This window comes from Martes martes (assembly GCF_963455335.1).
Source record: "Martes martes genome assembly, chromosome: 6".
Classification (NCBI taxonomy): Eukaryota; Metazoa; Chordata; class Mammalia; order Carnivora; family Mustelidae; genus Martes; species Martes martes.
The window spans coordinates 115,862,815-115,880,788 of NC_137893.1; the positions used below are offsets into that span (position 1 = coordinate 115,862,815).

Genomic DNA, 17,974 nt, shown 5'->3' on the forward strand with positions numbered 1-17,974 from the left:
GAAAAGAAAGATAAATACAGGATCTATCCAATATTTTCTTCCCACACCCCACTGACCCCTGACAAATGACAAACTGGCACCTGAAAGCGGAGGCTGGGTGGAGGACGGTGGGGCTGGTGGTCTGAGAACCTGGGAGTTCAGCCTTTTCCCGCAGGGGGCTGGACCTGGGGTTGGGGGGAGTCGTGGGCGGGAGAGGAGCACCTCCCCCAGAGCTGCCACCCTCTTGAGCCAGCGGGAGGTGGGGTGAAGTTGAGCCTGGATTAGCGAGGGAGGGCTGGGAGGCTTCCTAGAGCCGCAGGGTGGGCAGAGAAGGGGTGCGGATAGAGGAAGGCACCATGCCCCTGCAGGACGACACCCTCCGAGAGGTGTGGGCCTCGGACAGGTCCGGAAGGGCCCCCCACCACCACCTCAACCTCCCTGAATCCTGGGGAACCCTGGGGGGGCCCAGAGGGAGGCGCTGGGGAGGGCAGAAAAGGGGAGAAAGACAGACTGATTCCTTTGCTACCCTCAGTGGACACGAGGAGGAAAGCCAGAGCCCGGAGGTCCAGCCGCGCCTGAAGCAGGTACGCGCCACCCCTGCTCGGAAAGGAGGCAGAGAGAACCCGCCATTGCGTGTAAACCCACGCAAGGGAGGGGATCTGGGAGTGGGTCACGTCCTCCTCAGCAGCGTCTGGGGTTGCTTCCTTGTTTTTTTTTTTTTTGTTTTGTTTTTTGTTTGTTTGTTTGTTTGTTTTTGAGGGAAGGGGTGTTTTGGGGCATGGGATGTCCAGGGGAAGAACTGGGACTTTGCGGCTTGGACGTGGCCATGATGCATGGGAGAGGGACACCGTTCCCCACCCCAAGAAGACGACTGCGGTTCCCCTCCGGATAATCCGCGGTTATTTCTGGCGGCTCAAGGGATTAGAGGGTCACGGGCAGCCCTCAGAGCCCCCCTTTCCTCCTTCTCCCTCCTCTTGACCCCCCACTCCGCAGCGACCGGTCAAGGGGCAGAAGTTGAGGAAGAAGAGGACGGAGGCCCCGGAGTCCCCGGGCCCTAAGGGATCCAAGCCCCGGAGGCCTGGAGGCGGGCTGGGAACCGAGCCCGGGAGCGCTCCCCAGGGTGAGGGACGCGGGAGGGGTGCGGCTGAGTCCTGGAGTCCTGGGGGTGGGGACAGTGAGGGGGGGACCTGGAGGGGTGGGGTTGAAGCGGGTAGGGGCTAGGAGGGATGTATGAAAGCCGGGGGATGGGGTGCGAAAGTGTAAAGAGCGCCCAGGGGGACCCCCACGGAGAGGAACCTGAGGAGGGCAGGGTCCCGGGCTCGGACGCCGTTGGAGGAGGGGGTCCGGCCCTGCCTGACCCCGGCCTCTCGGCTCAGCCGGGCGGAGGGGGAAGCCGCGGGAGGATCCGGCCCCGCAGCCTCCAGAGGCCCGGCCGCCGCGCACCGTCTATGCCAAGTTCCTCAGGGACCCCGAGGTCAAGCGCGACCCGCGGGAAACCTTCCTGGTAGCGCGAGCCCCGGACGCGGCTAACGGTGAGACAGGGGCCCGGCTAACGGCTAACGGTGAGACAGGGGCCCGTGGGGAGGCCGGGAGGCGGGCGTTGGGGAGAACGCGCGAGGTAGCCACTCGGGAACCGTGACAGGGAGGCGAAAAACTCAGAGAAAAAACCTCCCCTGCTCTGGCCTTCTCTTAGAGTCAGAAAAGAACCTTATTCTCTTGTTCTTTACTCCGTTTTCCAGATGGGGAAACAGGCACAGAGCAGTTAAGAGTTTTGCCTTTAACTACAGCTAGGGGCCAGAGGTAGCCCAGATGGGTCTGGTTGGAGGTCAGAAAGGGACAAGGCCAGGGAGAAGCAGAGGGTCCTGGAGGGGACAGAGAAAGCCTTACAGAGAAGGGCATTTCCCCCAGAACAGGATTGCCAAGTCCCTTGCATTCCCCCAACCCCAGCTCACTCCCCTGAACACCTTAGGGTGTCACCCCCAGGGTTTGAGGAAGGTGCTGGAACTGTGTTCCTCCTCCTGTTCCTGTTCCAGAAGGGGAGCCTCCCCCGCCACGACCACTTCCCAACAATCTGGGGGGACTGGGCTCCCAGATAACGGGGCCTACGCCAGCCCCCATTATGAGAAGTTTCTACCTATAGAGGATGAGGAGGAATCAGATGAGGACCAGGAAGAGGAAGAGGAGGCAGAGGAAAAGAAACGGAAAACCCCTCTGCCACCCAAGAAGCCTCCTAAAGAGAAGACTTCTGCGGGTCTCAAGGAGAGGAAGGCCAAGGCCCAGGGACAGAAGGGTGAGTGTTGAGGGTACAGAGGGAGCACACAGACTCAGAAAAGTAGCCTTGTGCTTCAGGGCTAGGCGAGAGTTGAGACATCAGGAAGTTACCCAGTGCCTGGATGCAAGAGTTTCTTTCTCTGGTGTCTTCCCCATGATGGCCCTTAAGTACCTCGATCACTGTGTATCCACCGCCCTGCCCCCCGCCCGCCACCCCACTGCCTGCCCAGGGGGCTCAGTGAGCCAGGGAGGACAGAGGATTTTAGCTTTGTGATTTCTTTAGGTTTTTTTTTGTAACTCAAGATAAATTATTGTTATAATTTTCATAAAAGTATCAAAGTGATTATGGTGCAAATCAGTCAATGAAATAAATGCTGTCATGGCTCCCTGGCCTGGGCTACAGGTACCGCAGGCTGATCTAAAGGGGGAGAGGGAGCTAGGACCTTGGGCCTCTGTGGGAGGGACAGCGCGCTTTCTGTAGCACCTGCTGGAGGAGGTCTTCTGGGGGAGATGGGGTGGGAGCTGGGAATCAGAGCCTCAGTTAGAAGGCCCGGCTTTCTTTCATTCATTCATTCATTCATTCATTCTGTAATGCCTACGAAGTTCCTGGTATTTGTCCTGCCCTTTATGGACTCGGGATTAAAGCACAACGAGCAAAAGACAGATCCTGGGCCCTTGTCAGGCCTTCAGGCTCCCTGGGGACTGAAGGAATGATGAGTGGGTTGGAAGGCGGCCTTCAGGCGCAACAGGCTCTTCTTTGTCTAACCCCTCCCTCCATTTCCAGGGGACCTGGGAAGCCCTGTCCCCCCAGCCAAACCTCTGCGCCTTAAGAAGAAGGAGGCACCAGCGGGGGAGGGGCCCAGGATGAGAAGGACGAAGAAGAAAGGTGAGACTGGTCTCCGGAGGAACAGGGGACTCTGGGTGTGGTGGACTGTGTCTCCTTCACATCCACCCACACAGGGTCTGGGGAGACTGACAGGGACCCCTCAGGGAGCCCAGCCAGAGTGAGAAAGAAGACTCCAGCAGCCTTGTTTCTGGTCCGGGAAGAAGGCTCAGCTGATAAAGCTCCAAAGAAGAAAGGTGGGTGGCTGTGTGCCGTGATGTCGAGAGGCAGTCCTGGGGCAGTCCCCTGGGGGTGGGGAGACGGGATGCAGGGAAGCAGGGTCGGGTGAGGAGCAGGCTCTGGGGTCAGACGACTTGACGGCCATCTTGGAATAGTTGTGTGGCCTCAGGCAGGTATTTTAGCCTTTCTGAGTCTCTGATAACAATAACACGGGAATACTCTCTTGTATTTGTGGGGAGGCTCCAAGTAAGACGCGGGAGTTAGTGCTCCGCAGGGTCAGGGGCTTACAGGCTTGCTCCCCCTCCATGCCCAGGCACTTCCAAAGGCCCAGAAGAGGAAAGGAAGGAGAACGAGGAAGAGGAGGAAGAAAGGGCAGCCGTGGGGACAAAGAACAGCAATCAGAAGGGCAAAGCGAAAGGAAAAGCCAAAAAGGTTGGGATCCAGAGGGGAAGGGGGCTGAGGCCCCTTCAGGGAGTAGGGGCCTGGGTTTGGGGGACTAGAGTATGGAACCTCGTGGGGTGGGGGAACGGGGCTGGGGTTAGAATCTTGGCTCCTTCCCTGATAACATGATAGGAGGACAAAGGGCACCAGACTTGTGAGAACAGAGAAGACGGCTGAGGGGTCACTGGGCTGGGATAGGCTCCCTGCGGGCCTGATGTTATCTGGGCTCCAAGCCCTCCCCTCTGTGGCCTAACCAGCAGCCCCAGCCAGAGATGCTCACACAGCTGCCACGCGAAGGGACACCCATCTTCTGTACCAGAGAGGTAGAACACACAGGCAGAGTGTGTTCACTGACTGTGTGAGTTGTTAAAATATTTTCACACTACTGCTCTGGGGCCCCAAGTATTTTCCGCTAGCACACCCGGGATGGCCCAACCTTCTGGCAGCTGAAGGGTTAACACGGGCAGACAGGGGCCTCCAGAACCTTCCTCCAGGCCCACCAGGGTCCATTCAGACCCAGGGGCATTCTCAGGGGCAGAACAGGTTACTATTTTGAATATTGCTCTTCCTCACAAAAAGGACTCAGGCACCAACATGGACAGGCTGGAGTTAAGCAAGAGAGGGGGGCCAAACTGGAGAGAGAAAGGGATGAAAGGCTTTGAGAAATTGGTTTCCACAAGTAGAGAGATCACGCTGAGGGCAGGGCCAGGGTCTGAGCCATGTGGGTTTATTGGTTCATTCAGGAGTGGTCAGGTCTTAGGGGACTGACTCACATTAGCCAACCTTACCAGATACCGATATATATACTGAAAGGCCAGTTTCTTATCTCCCACGGGGAATTTAACCACAGTGCCGCCTTCTGTACAGTAGGCCCTAGAAATTCACAGCTGTGGAACTGTTTGAGTAAGCTCTGGCTTTCTCCACATCACATTCCAAACATAGTCTTACATTTCCCAAGTTTCTTCAGGAGCAGCCCAGAGTGGAGAGGAGATGCTCCCTGGCCCGAGGGCTACGGGCTGCTCACCAACACCAGCCTCACTTCACATGCAGTCCAAACCTGCCCTCAGCAAAAACGGCCAACTGCAGCCTATCAGGGATTCCTCGTGGCTCTCCTATAGCCCCTTCTCTTCCCTAGTGGGAAAGTTGGGGTTGGAATCATGGCTCTCCCTCTTAGGAGAGGGATAGAACATGAGGGCAGAGGACACCAGGTTTGTGGGGTCACCAGGCTGGGCCTAGGCCACCCTAGGGAGGAATGCCACCAAACTGTGATTCGGAGTTTTTCTATGAGCAAGAAGTCTATAAGCTTATTTATTCATTCATTGTCTTACCTCTGTATTGCTGTCTGACAAAGCACCCCCAAAACTTAGTGCCTTAAGAAAACAAACATTTCTTTTCTTAGTTTCTGGAATTCAGGAATCTAGGAGGGGCCTAGCAAGATACTTTGGGCCTGGGGGTCTGTCCCTAGAATGCTGTCAAGATGTCAGTTTGGTCAGCAGTCACTCAGAAAGTTTGGCCGGAAAGAGAGGATCCACTTTGAAAATGGTTCACTGTCACAGTTATTAGCTGGGGCCCTCTCCATAGGGTGGCTTGAATGGCCTAATGACATAGCAGCCAACTTCACCCAGGGCTCAAGAGTGGCCCAAGGGAGACAGCAAGGAGAGGCCACCATATCTTCTATGACCAGGCCTTAGAAATGAACCCCTCCATCACTTGGGCTATATTCCATTGGTCAGAGAGACTAAACTCTGATAAGATGTAGAAGGGGGACTACATGACATGTAAATACCAGGAGGTGGGGATCACTGGGCCTCATCTTGGAGGCTGGCTACTACAGTCATTGATATTTACCAGACACTGTAATGATAGCAGTGGCTAATATTCTAGAACACAGCAGTTCATACCTTTGGCCCTACCTCAGTTCACCCCCTGACACACTGTCCACACGGAAGGTCTTTCTAAGGCTCTGGCTCTAACAGGTACCATTTAAAGCCCAGTTCCAGAGGCACCTGGGTGGCTCAGTGGGTTAAGCCTCTGCCTTTGGCTCAGGTCATGATCTCAGGGTCCTGGGATCAAGCCCCACATCAGGCTCTCTGCTCAGCAGGGAGCCTGCTTCCTCCTCTCTCTACCTGCCTCTCTACCTACTTGTGATCTCTCTCTCTCTGTCAAATAAATAAATAAAATTTTGAAAAAAAAAATAAAGTCCAGTTCCACTTCTTACTAACTGTGTGAACTTGGGCAAATTGCTTAACCTCTCTGAGCCTCAACTTCTTCAGTAAATTTGGACAACGACTTCAGTAGTTACCTAAGGGAATTGAATTAATTAATATTTGTAAGATACTTAGAGCAATGCCCAGCGCATTGGTACACTTTATATGAGTGTTTGTTAAATATAGAGATGAAGTAATTTCTCTCCCAGGTATCCAGCCCCAGCCTTTGCATTTCTCTGGTGAAAAAACTGAGTCATACGGTGTTTCAAGTGAAAAATGACCGAGTTAGTGGTGGAACCAGGATTTGAACCCAAGCTGTCTTGCTCCAGAGCCCAGGCTCTTAACCAGAAGCCAAACAAAATAATAATAACGAAGTGCCAAACTCCCCAGAGCCTGGGGAAGTGTGGGGGCCCAACCCACTGTAGCTGACCCGTCTGTTCTCTTCCCACACAGAAAGCGGTGAGTTGTCCTGCCTGTGTCCCAGCTCTGGGGACCTGCTGAGAGCAGGGGATCCAGTGCTTCCGGGCCTGATACACGCTCTGCCCCAAACCAGAAGGAGGAGAGAGCCCCATCCCCACCCATGCAAGTGGATGAGCCCCGGGAGTTTGTGCTCCGGCCTGCGCCCCAGGGCCGGACCGTGCGCTGCAGGCTGACCCGGGACAAGAAAGGCATGGATCGGGGCCTGTATCCCTCCTACTTCCTGCACCTGGACACAGAGAAGAAGGTGGGTAGGGGGCAGGCAGCAGGGGAGACTGATTGTAGGTGTCAGCACCCAGGCTCGGGGAGCGGGGCGTTGGGGCAGTTGCCTAGAGTCAAAATGCCAGGGGGTGGGTGGAATCCAACACAAACAGGCTTTCCTTTTCCTCTCACTCGCCTCCTTCCTTCACCTGTGTCCCCCTCTCCCCAGGTGTTTCTCCTGGCTGGCAGGAAGCGGAAACGTAGCAAGACGGCCAATTACCTCATCTCCAGCGACCCCACCAATCTGTCCCGAGGAGGGGAGAATTTCATTGGGAAGCTTAGGTGGGGCTGGGAGGCCCGGGGCCATAAAAACGCCATGGCGAGTCGCTTCCGTCTCCCTGTGCCTGGCAGTGTCCGCCACAGTGGGCACTCTAGAAATGTCCCCTGCCCCAGGGCTTCCCACACATGAATGTGCACAGATCACTTGGAAGCGTTGTTAAAATGGCCCAGTGGGTCTGGGTGTGGGGCAAGATTCTTCATTCCTAACAAGCCCCCAGGTGATGCCCAGGCTGCTGGACCAATGACCTCACTTGACATAGGTCATAAGGTCCATGAAGGCAGGGACGGTTGGTGTCTGTCTGGTTCGTGGCTGAACTCCCAGCACCTGGTACATAGTAGCAACTCAATAAAACATTTACTAAGTGAATGCATAAACAAATATCCAGCACCTACCCTGTGCTGTGTCCCCCCATATATCTCATCTAATCCTCACTGCACATCTGAGAGATAAGGGCAAGGGGGACCCCCGAGTCACGCCTTATTTCTTATATTTATATACTTAACAAATGCTTATGAAAGTCCTACCTATGCGTTAGGCATCATTCTAACTTCCAAATATGAATCCATTTAGTCCCCTTCTTGACCAAGTGAGGTAGATACTGTCATTAGGCCCATCTTACAGAGGGGAAAGTTGAGGCTCAGAGTTTAGCCTGCCTACGGTCACGCAGTAAGAGATGGAGCTGAGATCTGAAGGTGGTCCAGTGTCCTTCCAGATCCAGCTTCTAAAAAGACCTCATGAGGAGCGCCTGGGGCAGGGGACAAGAGTTGCTCTGTCCTAAGACACCCACACCCTTGACACCGGAAGTTCTCCAAACTGCCTGACGGTGAGGAAGGGTCTTGGAGCAGGGGTGTGGAATCCCCCAGCCCCGCCCCCAGCTCCGCCCTGCTTGCAGGTCCAATCTCCTGGGCAACCGCTTTACCGTCTTTGACAATGGGCAGAACCCGCACCGTGGAGGAGGCAGCACTAACGTAGGAAGCCTTCGGCAGGAACTGGCAGCGGTGATCTATGTGAGAACCCCCCTGGGCGCCCCCCCGCAGGACACTCCCCTTCACAGGGGCCGGCCTAACAGGCATCTCCCTCCCAGGAAACCAATGTGCTGGGCTTCCGGGGACCCCGGCGCATGACGGTCATCATTCCTGGCATGAATTCGGACAACGAGAGGGTCCCCATCCGGCCGCGAAATGTGAGCCCAGCACCTCCCTGAGGCCTCTCCCTGAAGATCCTGCTCCCACGTGACCCACTCATGACCCACTCCTGGGGTGCTGGGGCGGGGGTTGCAAGGAGCTCAGGTTGCCCATACCCAACTTCCTGGGCACATTCATTCATTCATTCTGGAAACTCGTGGGATGAATTAGGAGGGTTTGTAATTGAATTCACTGAAACAAATACAATGTTTTGTTTTTTTTTTTAGTGTATACCACATCATCCATTCATATATTCATTCACTGAATGAATTGCATATTGTGTATATTGTACTATCCACCTTCAGTGTATAATGAGTGCTGATTATTAATCTAGGCAACTGGAAGACATCAGTGAGTAAAAAAGATCTGCCTTCATGAAGCTGGCATTCTAGGGGAGGAGACGGACCAGACCGTAGGCAATAATTGTGCAAATAAGTAAATTGTGTACAATGTTAGAAAGTCACAAGTCGTATGGAAGAAAGAAAAAGAGTGGGCCTCATTGAAGAGGTGATATTTAAGCAAAGACCTGAAGGAGGTGAGGGAGCAAGCTGACGGATACCTGGGGAAAGAGCATCCAGGCAGAGGGAAGAGCCAGTGCAAAGGCCCTGAGGCAGGATGGTGCCTGGTGGGTCTGAGGTGAGAGGTGAGGGTTGAGTTGCAGATAGGGCCTGTATAACTGGTTTGTACTCGCAGAAACAGGAAGCCACAGCAGGGTTTTCAGGAGTGACTTGATTTGCCTTTTATTTTAAAAAGCAAAGGTTGCTTGTTTGTGTGTGAGGTCTAAGATAAGAGGGAGAGATGGCCCAGGGAGAGGTGGACTCCTTCAGTGTCAGTCCCTCCCTCTGCTCTCTGGCACTGCGGGTCAGTGAGCCCAGGACTGCAGAGACAGGATGACTGGCCTGCTCCATACCCGTAGTGATGTCACTACTTACAATGAAAAATAACACCCGTCAGCTGATCACTCATCCTTCCATGCTGGCAAGTCACACCATAATCAGAGGCTCAGCCAACCCATGAGGCATGAGGCATGGAAGGCTCTAGTCTCTAGGACCTGTGGGGTCCCACAGCCGCTCCTTCCGGGCCTGGACTAAACACACAAAGCTCCAGAGGCAGTGCCTCCTGGGTGTGTTTGGGCTTGGTGAGAACTCCCCAGGGCCGTTCCGGGTAACTTCATCATTTCACCGTCCATCAGAACAATCTGACATTTACTGAGAATTCACTCTGGGCTGTTAACTGATCTGAATAACATGCCATGCACTATTACCTTCCTTAATCCTCACAAGACCCTGTTGTGTGGGAAACTGAGGCACGGAGCTGTCAATAAAATAGGATGCCTTCCCTTTAAGTATCTAATTCTGCTTATGACAGTGTAGTGGGAGAATAGTAAGAGCAAGGTGTTATGGAGGGAGCCTCGAGCTAAGACATCTAAATCAGACACCAGGTCAGGGAGCCTTCTCAGAGGTCATGATCTTGTGCCGACTCACTCTAAGCCATGATGGGACCAGTGCCAAGGGAACTGGGGAAAGAAGCATCTCAGGAGCGCTATCCCATAGACACCACTCCTTCCCTTGAGAAACTCTCTTCTGGGACATCTTTTTTTTTTTTTTTAAGATTTTATTTATTTATTTATTTGACAGACAGAGAAATCACAAGTAGGCAGAGAGGCAGGCAGAGAGAGAGGAGGAAACAGGCTTCCCGCTGAGCAGAGAGCCTGATGTGGGGCTCGATCCCAGGACCCTGGGATCATGACCTGAGCCGAATGCAGAGGCTCTAACCCACTGAGCCACCCAGGCGCCCCTGGGACATCTTATTTTAACCGCTGTTCACCTGTCCATCTCCCCACACGCAACTGTGAGCTCCTCGGCGAACCTAGCCTGTTTGGTGCCTTCTTGTGATCAGGTGCCAGCATGTGGCTGTTCCAAAGGCCCACTGGGGGTCAAGCGCATGGACGCCTACTGGGGGCCAAGTGCTACTTCCCAGCCCTCCACTTTGACATCCCACAGCGAAACCCCATTCTCACAGAGCTCCACCCTGCCCACAAGGACACCACAGAGACCAAGTGTCCTTTTGGGGATCCCCGAAATGGATGTTGATGTCCAGGCTGCATACCAGCACACGCACGTGAAGGCAGGCCCAGGCCCCCAGGCACCCTCCCCTCAGTCCTGAGATATCTTGGCCACCCCTAACTGTCCTCTCCCTAACACTCTACTTTGGCACCCCAGGCCAGCGATGGGTTGCTGGTGCGCTGGCAGAACAAGACACTGGAGAGCCTCATTGAGCTGCACAACAAGCCACCTATCTGGAACGAAGACAGCGGCTCCTACACACTCAACTTCCAAGGCCGAGTCACACAAGCCTCGGTCAAGAACTTCCAGATTATCCACGCCGATGACCGTGAGTATCTGAGGGCCCAAGCTGGGCTGTTCCCCACCACCTCCAGGACCCTGACCCTCCCTTGGGCCTTTCCCCACCACCTGGCTGTCTCTTTCTCTCTCTCTCTCTCTCTCTCTCACACACACACACACAAGCGTGAGCAGTTGTGCACAAAGCTGTCCTTGATCTCTGGAGCCAGAACATCTAAGAAAGTCACTCCCTCCTGCATGGGCATTGACAGCATGATCCCAGGAACCTCCGATATTCCAAGCAGTTGTCTTGGGGCTCTCTGTCCCAGGCCTTCTTTCTAGCATTGACTAGAGCCTGGGGTGGATACTGGGATATTCTGGGTAAGAAAGACTATGCTGAAGGGAAAGTTAGTCTGCTGGAGCTTGAGAACCACTCAAAGAGGCTGCTGAGGCTCAGAGGGGGCGGCGCCTTCCCCAAAGTCTTTCAGCAACTCCAAAAGGTCCCACTGGCCATCAGAATTTATTTCACAGATACACAGAGCCTCCTATGTGCTAGGCAATGTTCTCCGGACTTTACAGTTACTGAATCATTAAATCTTTCAACAACCCTGTCCCCCCAATACCTGAGGAAGGTATTATTATTGTCCCTACTTGGCAGATGAGAAAACTGAGGCTCAGAGAGGTTGTACAGCTATAAGAGGGAGAGCCGGCATGAGAACCCAGGTGGTCTGGTTCTAGGGCCCCAGGCCCCAATCGCTTCAAGATGGCTGCCTTGCAGGGCTAGGAATTATTCATCAAGCATCTTTGAATGCCTATTCCATTGTCCACTCTCAAGTAAGGTCAAAGGCCTGCCCTAAGGAGTTAGGGAAACAAGATATGCCCAGAACACAATTAAGTAAAAATGTCCCTGTTACAGGCCTAGGGGACAGGTTCCCACTCGGGTGAAGAAGTTTGGGATGGAAAGGTATCTCCCAAGGGACTATGGGTTCCCAGGATTGGCTGACACCGAGCAACTTCTCCATCCCCCACTCCATCCTAGGGATGTGTCCCCAGTGTCACCTGTCCAAGGCCTTAGAAAACTGCTCTCCAGATCACATTTCTGGTGGAGCCTGGTCTGTAGAGATCAGGGGTATTTTTAGCAACTTCCTGTTCCTATGGATGTTGGGGGAGGTGTTGGGAATGGGGCTGGGAACCTGGACCAGATATGGGATGGGGCTGAGGGAGCCACTCAATAAGGTAGGGACTAGGGGGCTAGTGAAGGGATAGAGCCTGGCAGTCTAAGATGGGACTTTGGGGCTGGGGATGGGAAGAAGGAAGGAGGCTGCAGCCACTGGAAAAGGATTCTAGGCTGGGGGAAGTGTGACAGGTTCCTATATTTAAGTGCCTGTCATACACATAGCCCTCAGTGGCAGAAGATAAGGCAGGGTCCCTGCCCTCAGGGGCTTACAGTCAGAAGGCTGGTCAAGCGCAGGTGGGGCCAGATGGGCCAGATAAGAAGGGGTGGATGGGTGGAGGGTGAATAATTGAGATGGAGGCTGAGGATTAGGGCCCCAAAGCAGAGGAGGGAGACTTCTCCCAAAGGTGAGGACACTGCCTGCCAGGATTGGGACCCCAGGAAATCTTGCCCCCCTCCCCTCCCGCTTCCCTGTCTGTGTCCATAGCGGACTACATCATACTGCAGTTCGGGCGCGTGGCCGAGGACGCCTTCACTCTAGACTACCGCTACCCGCTGTGCGCCCTGCAGGCCTTCGCCATCGCCCTCTCCAGTTTCGACGGGAAGCTGGCCTGCGAGTGACCCCGGCAACCCCCAGCGCCCGCCAAGGGTCGGGGAAAGGATTCAGTGGAGGCCCGTAGGGTCCGTTCGCCAAAGCCCCCACTGAAGACTCCTCTCTTGTCCGGGGCTGACCCTTCACTGTCTCCGAGTGACCTCCATCCGCTCCCCAGCCTGGCACAGGCCGAGGCAGGGGAGGAGCTCAGACGGCGGTCCGACAGAGATGAAGAACATCTGGAGTCGGGAGCCGCACATCTGGTCGCAGAGCTAGCCTGCGCCGCTTCACCAGCCGCCCCCCTTCCCCGCCCCGCGCCCCAGTCACTTCCTGTCCAGGAGCAGTAGTCAGTGTTGTTTTAACCCCCTCCGGGAGCGTCCTAAGGGCTCCGAGGAGTGGGGTGGGCTCGGAAGAGGGGGTAGGTGTTGAGGGAGGAAGACCGGGTACCCACATCCCCAATAAAGCGGCGTCCCAGACCCGGCGAGCAGTGGTTCTTCAGCGCGTGCCGAGAACGGGGCGGCGGGAGGGGTCCGGAGCGCGGGAGAGGTCCGGAGGGCGGGCTGGAGGCCAGCTTCCCCACCCCCCAACCCCGCTCCCGCCCAGGCCCGGGGCGCTCCCGCGTCCCCTCCCCCGCGCCCAGCGCCGGTCCTACCGAAACTCGGCGGGCTCGTGGTGTCGAGACGCCCCCCGCGGGGGCCCCGGGCCGAGAGGGAGGGCCCCGGAGGTCCGGGAAGAGGGGGAAAGGGAGAAATTCGAGAAACAAGCCTCTCGGGGAGAACCAGACAAACCGGGTCCGGGCAGGGCGGGCGCAGTCGCCAGGGCGGGGCGGGGTCTGGGGCCCCGAGAGTTGGGGGCGGGTTCTCGGGCGGGAGAGGGCGCTCCACCTCGGCCGCTCCGGACTGGGGCGTGGGTAGGGAGCCCCAAGGCCCGTGCGCTCCGGCTTCGCGGGGTCCCTCGTGACGCGGCACCCCGACGGGAGTCCAGCCGGCTAGGCGGGAGCTCCGCCCTCGGCCCCGCCCAGGCCTGAGCCCCAAAACTGCGGTCGGGTCCTGGGGAGGTGGGGTAAGACCCGGCGTGCAGGGGGAGGTTGAGAGCATGGCACAGGAAGGCGAGGAGGGGAGCGCCTAGGCGCGGGAAGGCCGGGAGCAGCCACGGGTAGCGAAGACGCCGGGTGGGCAGCCCGAGCGCCGGCTGGGGACTGCCCCGCGCGGCCCCGCCCCTCCCGGCCGGTGCCCGCCCCCTTCGCGCCCCGCCCCCTCCTTCCCCTCAGCCCCCACCCCCCGCCCCGGCTCCTCAACACAAACTTTCCGTCCCGCTCGCTCCCTCCTCCGCGCCCGGCGCCTCCCGCTCCAGCCCGGCTCATTCCGCACATTCCGGCCAGCCCCCTCCCCAAGACCCCCCTTCCCCTGCCCCCCTCTCAGCTCCTTCGGGCCCGGCGGAGCGGCCCGGCCGGAGCGCCCCCCCGAGCTCGGACCAGGTAAGCCGGGCAGACGCGGGGAGGTGGCCCTGCTGGGAGAGGTGGTTTGGTTGGCTGGTTCTGGATTGGGGGAGCACTCAAGGGGGGCTGGGTCCCCGAGCTATTGTCCAGCTCGAGCCCGAGCCCGGGATCTGGGTGCCGGGAAGTTTAGAGGGAAGGGGGGGAAGCTCTCCGGGAAGCCCCGCCCACCCCTCCCACCCCAACGCCCCCCCCCCCCGCCCGCGACCGGGACGAGTTGGTCGGGGGAGCTCGGGGAGCCGGGAGAGTGTCCCCGGTGCCATCGCCTGTCCCAACGTCCGCGTTTGGAGTGTCGAGGCAGGGGTCTGGGGGCCCCACGTTTTGGGGGGCCTGCCACCGGGGAGCTCGTACGCGGGACTCCCAGTCCGGGCCCCGCCGCCCTTTGGACTCCCGGCTCGCGCGCTCTCGGAGCCGGCCCGGCCCCAGCTCCACGCAGGCCTCGGGCCCGGCCTCCCGACGCCCAGGCCGGCTCCTGCGCGCGGTGCCTGTGGCTGGATTGTGGAGTGTGTCTGGGAGCAGAGCTGTGTGCCCCGGGCGTGCGCCCCCTGAGAAGCAGGGGCTTCAGCTCCTTCCAGTTCTCCCGCCCCTGTTGGGGTGGAGGTTGGGAGTCCAGACCAGGGCTCTGGGAGCCTGGCTCCAAAGAGGGCTGGCTTTGGGGCCTTATTTTCGCTACACTTCCTTAGAGCCCTTGTTTAGACTTTAGAGGGTTGGAAGGAGGCTTGTTCCCTCCACTACCACCACCACTGGGGAGGGAAGGCCAGGAGTGCCTGCCGGCATCTGGTTTTTAGCTAGCCAGGCCCCAGGGCAGTGTCAGTGAGACCCCACTCTGTCACCTTTTTGGGAGAGCGGCCCAGGGCTCAGAGATTCTTTCTGGACAAGAGGGAATGAGGCCTTGGGGGAGGACTTCTCAAGGGGCACCTCCTTCTGTGTTTTCTCTCCAGGTAGAGGCAGAACCAGGTCAGGCCTGGACTTGTAGTCCAGGAAAGCAGGGGATGGGGGTAGGGACTGGACACAGCTTGAGGGGCTGGAGCCCAGGGCAGCTCTGTGTATCCCGTCTCCTGTAGCCTGTGTATACACGTCTCACCCCAGTGCAGGGGGCCTGGACACCTTGTTGGCTAGAATATCGGGGGCAGCCTGGGGCAAAAAGGAAATCTAGAGTCCCCCAAAGTTGGACATTTAGGGGGATTATGTGCTCCTCCCTTCCAGATTCTTGTAGCTCCTTTTCCAAGACCCTCCCCCAGGAGGGTGTCATTCCAGGACATGGTTCTGCGGTCTTGTGGATCCCTGCTCACCCTGTGGGCAGGGGACGGACAGATGTAACTTCTAGGAACAGGCTGACTGGTGAGGGTGACTTCAGGGGCCCTGGATGCCCCCTCCTCAGGGAGAGGCTAAGAGCCAATGGGATTCTCAACTTCATGAGCCTTCCCCCAACCCCCTAGGGAGGGAACAATAATTAATGCTAATTAGCGCATTGGGGCTGGGGACTGGCTCTGTAGGATGGTCAGTGATTGGCAGGACAGAGCTGTGTGTGTGTGTGTGTGTGTGTGTGTGTGTGTCCCCCGCCCCGTGGCGTGTCTGTCTGTCTGTCTTTGTGCTCCCATCCTCGCTCTCAGGTTTGTGGACCCTTTGTATTCTGGAAATATTAGAACCAGGAGGGGACATCTCAAAGAGGATGTCAAGAAATTAGAGATCTGGTCCCAGCTGGGCCTTTAACCACCTGTGTCATCTTGGGCCTCAGTTTCCCTGCTCGAAATAAATGACTTCTCAGGTCGCCTATCTCTGAGCTCCTTCCAGAGTCTCGGTCTTCTAGTCAGTGGGCCTTGCTCCTTCCATTATGGACCGTGAACCTGGTGAGGTCTGGAGAGGTGAGTGGACAATCAGTGATCTAAGGAAGAAAGTGAGGACAAACCAGGGGGTGACTGAGCAGTTTGTAAGTCAGGTGAAGTATGGCCGAAAAGGTTGTAGGCAGCAGGCGTCGAGTGACAGGGAAGCCAGGTGGAGCTGGGGGAACTTGCCCTCTGCAGTGACCCTGGGGTCTGGCAAGGCTGGCGGGGGTGAATTGTGTTGCAAGCTCACGTGGATAGCCTGCCCCTCTGCCTGACTCCCAGACCCTCCAAAGGGCTCAGTGTGGAAGGTGGAAGGGAACTGAAGCTATCAGTCCTGACCACCTCCTCACTTAGGAAGAAGGGTTGAGGAGCAGAGGGGTCCACCCACGATGAGGAGAGTGGGGAAGGGATCTGGGATGCCAGACCCCAGGCTGCTGGGGAGCCGTGAGGAGAGCCCTAAATGCTGCAGCTTTCTGTGGCAGTAGCTAAGAGGTCGCTGTCTCTTCCCATGTGGGAACTGCAGAAGTTGTGGGGTCCAGGTCTCCTTGGACCTCAGAGGCAGCCCTGGAGCCATGGCGGGAGCCTCTCTGGTCTGAGGTCAGCAGATCACACTCAGTCCCGTCCTCAAGGCCTTGCCCTGCCCTCCCCTCTGTCCCGGTGTCATGCCAGCCTGGGCTTGTCTGTAAGAGAGGTGCTGCCCCTCACGGGAGGACCCGAGAGGGGAACAGACTTTGCCTGTCCTCGAAGCGTTCCATAGGAGGCTGGAGGCCAGAGAATCCCTGTCCCTCCACAGGTCCCCAAAGCCTCAGCCCTTGAGGTTTCCTAGAGTGCTGATTGTTTCCTGTGCTCCCTGCCAGGCCTGAAAGGACAGGAAGCGATAGAGGGAAATGAGAGTGCAACCATGTGTGACGCTGGACGTGTGTGAGAGAGAAACTGAGTGGGACATTCTGCGTGGGTGACCGGGGCGGTGGGGGGCACGTGTGTGAGAGAACTGGCTAAAACCAGTTCTTGTGACTGCATGTGAGGCTGGACTTGTACAGGACAGAAACTGTGTGACACTGCCCGTGACTTTAGAACACTGGTGTGTGTGACTGATACTGTATGTACGTGGGAGCCACCATGAGTGATGTCCTCTGTGTGTGTGTGTGTGTGTGTGTGTGTGTGAAAGAAGCTGTATGCATGGTCTCTGTGAGTGGCCATCGCAGGGGACATGGCTTCTAAGTGACCAGCAGCGTGAGCCTGGGTCTGACCCCTGATGCTCTGCACGTGTGAGGGACACTGCGATTGTTCGAGAACGGGTGCCATTCTGTGTGATGTCAGGTGCTGAGGGGTGAGCGCATGTGATACTGTGTGTGCTTGTGTGTGTGTGTGTGTGTGTGTACAGCACATGAAGTGGTCTCAGGTTTTTGGAGCTCTGACAGGCTGTGTGTGCAACTGTATGGGACACATGTAAAACTTAGGACTGTATGTGGCGCATGTGAGGAGATGCATGGTGACACACTGCTGAGCAGCTGTGTGAGAAGCTGAGTGGGGAAGAAGGTGTGTGTTGGGGGACCCTGGCCTCTAGACCCTGCCCCTGCAGCCCTGCAGGTCAGGGGACCGGTGGGGGGGACCCGGGGGCCTCCGTGGGTGGGCACTCTCTGTGGTTGCTGGGACCCAGGGGCAGCGTGGGTGACAGCCATCAGGGCTGAGCCAGGCATGCCTGGGAGACTGTGTGTGACATATTTGGGGGCTCATGACCCTGATGCCTGGGGCATCTGCACAGAGGATGGTGAACCCTTAAAAACAAAGAAGGAAAGTACTTAATGCCACTGAATGGTGCGCTTAAAAATGGTAAAGGGGATGTTATGTGTGTGTTAGCACAATGAAAAGCTTAAGAAGGAACAGGATAGGGAAGCAGGTCACCGTGGATGTGCGGGACGGTAGCTGGGCAGGCGAGCGTGTGTGTGAGCGAGCAGAGCCACGAGGAAGCCTGGGTGTTTGTAGAGGACACTGTGACTGTCGCAGAGGTGGGGGATCAGCCGAATGACGGATGGCAGCTCGGCGGGTGACGCAGAGTGCCAGGGGCTGGGGCAGGCTGAGACGAGACCCTCGGCCGTGGCCGTGGACAACTGTGAAACCCGCTTAACCAAACTACCCATGGGCTGCCGCCCCCACCCCCAGGCTGGACACCCGGCCTTCACTGGAGTGGGACAAGAGGAGACAGAAGGCGCCTGGCTGGCTCAGTTGGTGGAGCGTGCAACTCTCAGTCTCAAGAGTCGTGGGTTTGAGTCCCACATTGGGCATAGAGGTGACTGAGTTTAAAAAAAAAAAAAATGAGACAGGACGGAGTCCTAAAGTAGGGGTGAAGGGACTTCTCCTACTGCAGGCGTTCCTCTCTCT

The 17,974-nt window shown here is 56.9% G+C and overlaps 1 protein-coding gene across 1 annotated transcript; it reads left to right on the plus strand.

Annotated features, from left to right (window-relative positions):
- Positions 1–335: 335 nt before the first annotated feature.
- On the plus strand, positions 336–12,300 carry TULP1 (TUB like protein 1; the record flags this gene model as incomplete). The annotated part of the gene is made up of 14 exons (XM_080805933.1): positions 336–382; positions 512–563; positions 973–1,099; positions 1,356–1,511; positions 2,120–2,269; positions 3,035–3,136; positions 3,211–3,330; positions 3,627–3,745; positions 6,515–6,685; positions 6,869–6,981; positions 7,872–7,986; positions 8,064–8,162; positions 10,386–10,557; positions 12,167–12,300. The coding sequence occupies 14 exons, from the start codon at positions 336–338 to the stop codon at positions 12,298–12,300; spliced, it is 1,677 nt and encodes a 558-aa protein (XP_080662059.1).
- Between the last annotated feature and the right edge of the window lie 5,674 nt (positions 12,301–17,974).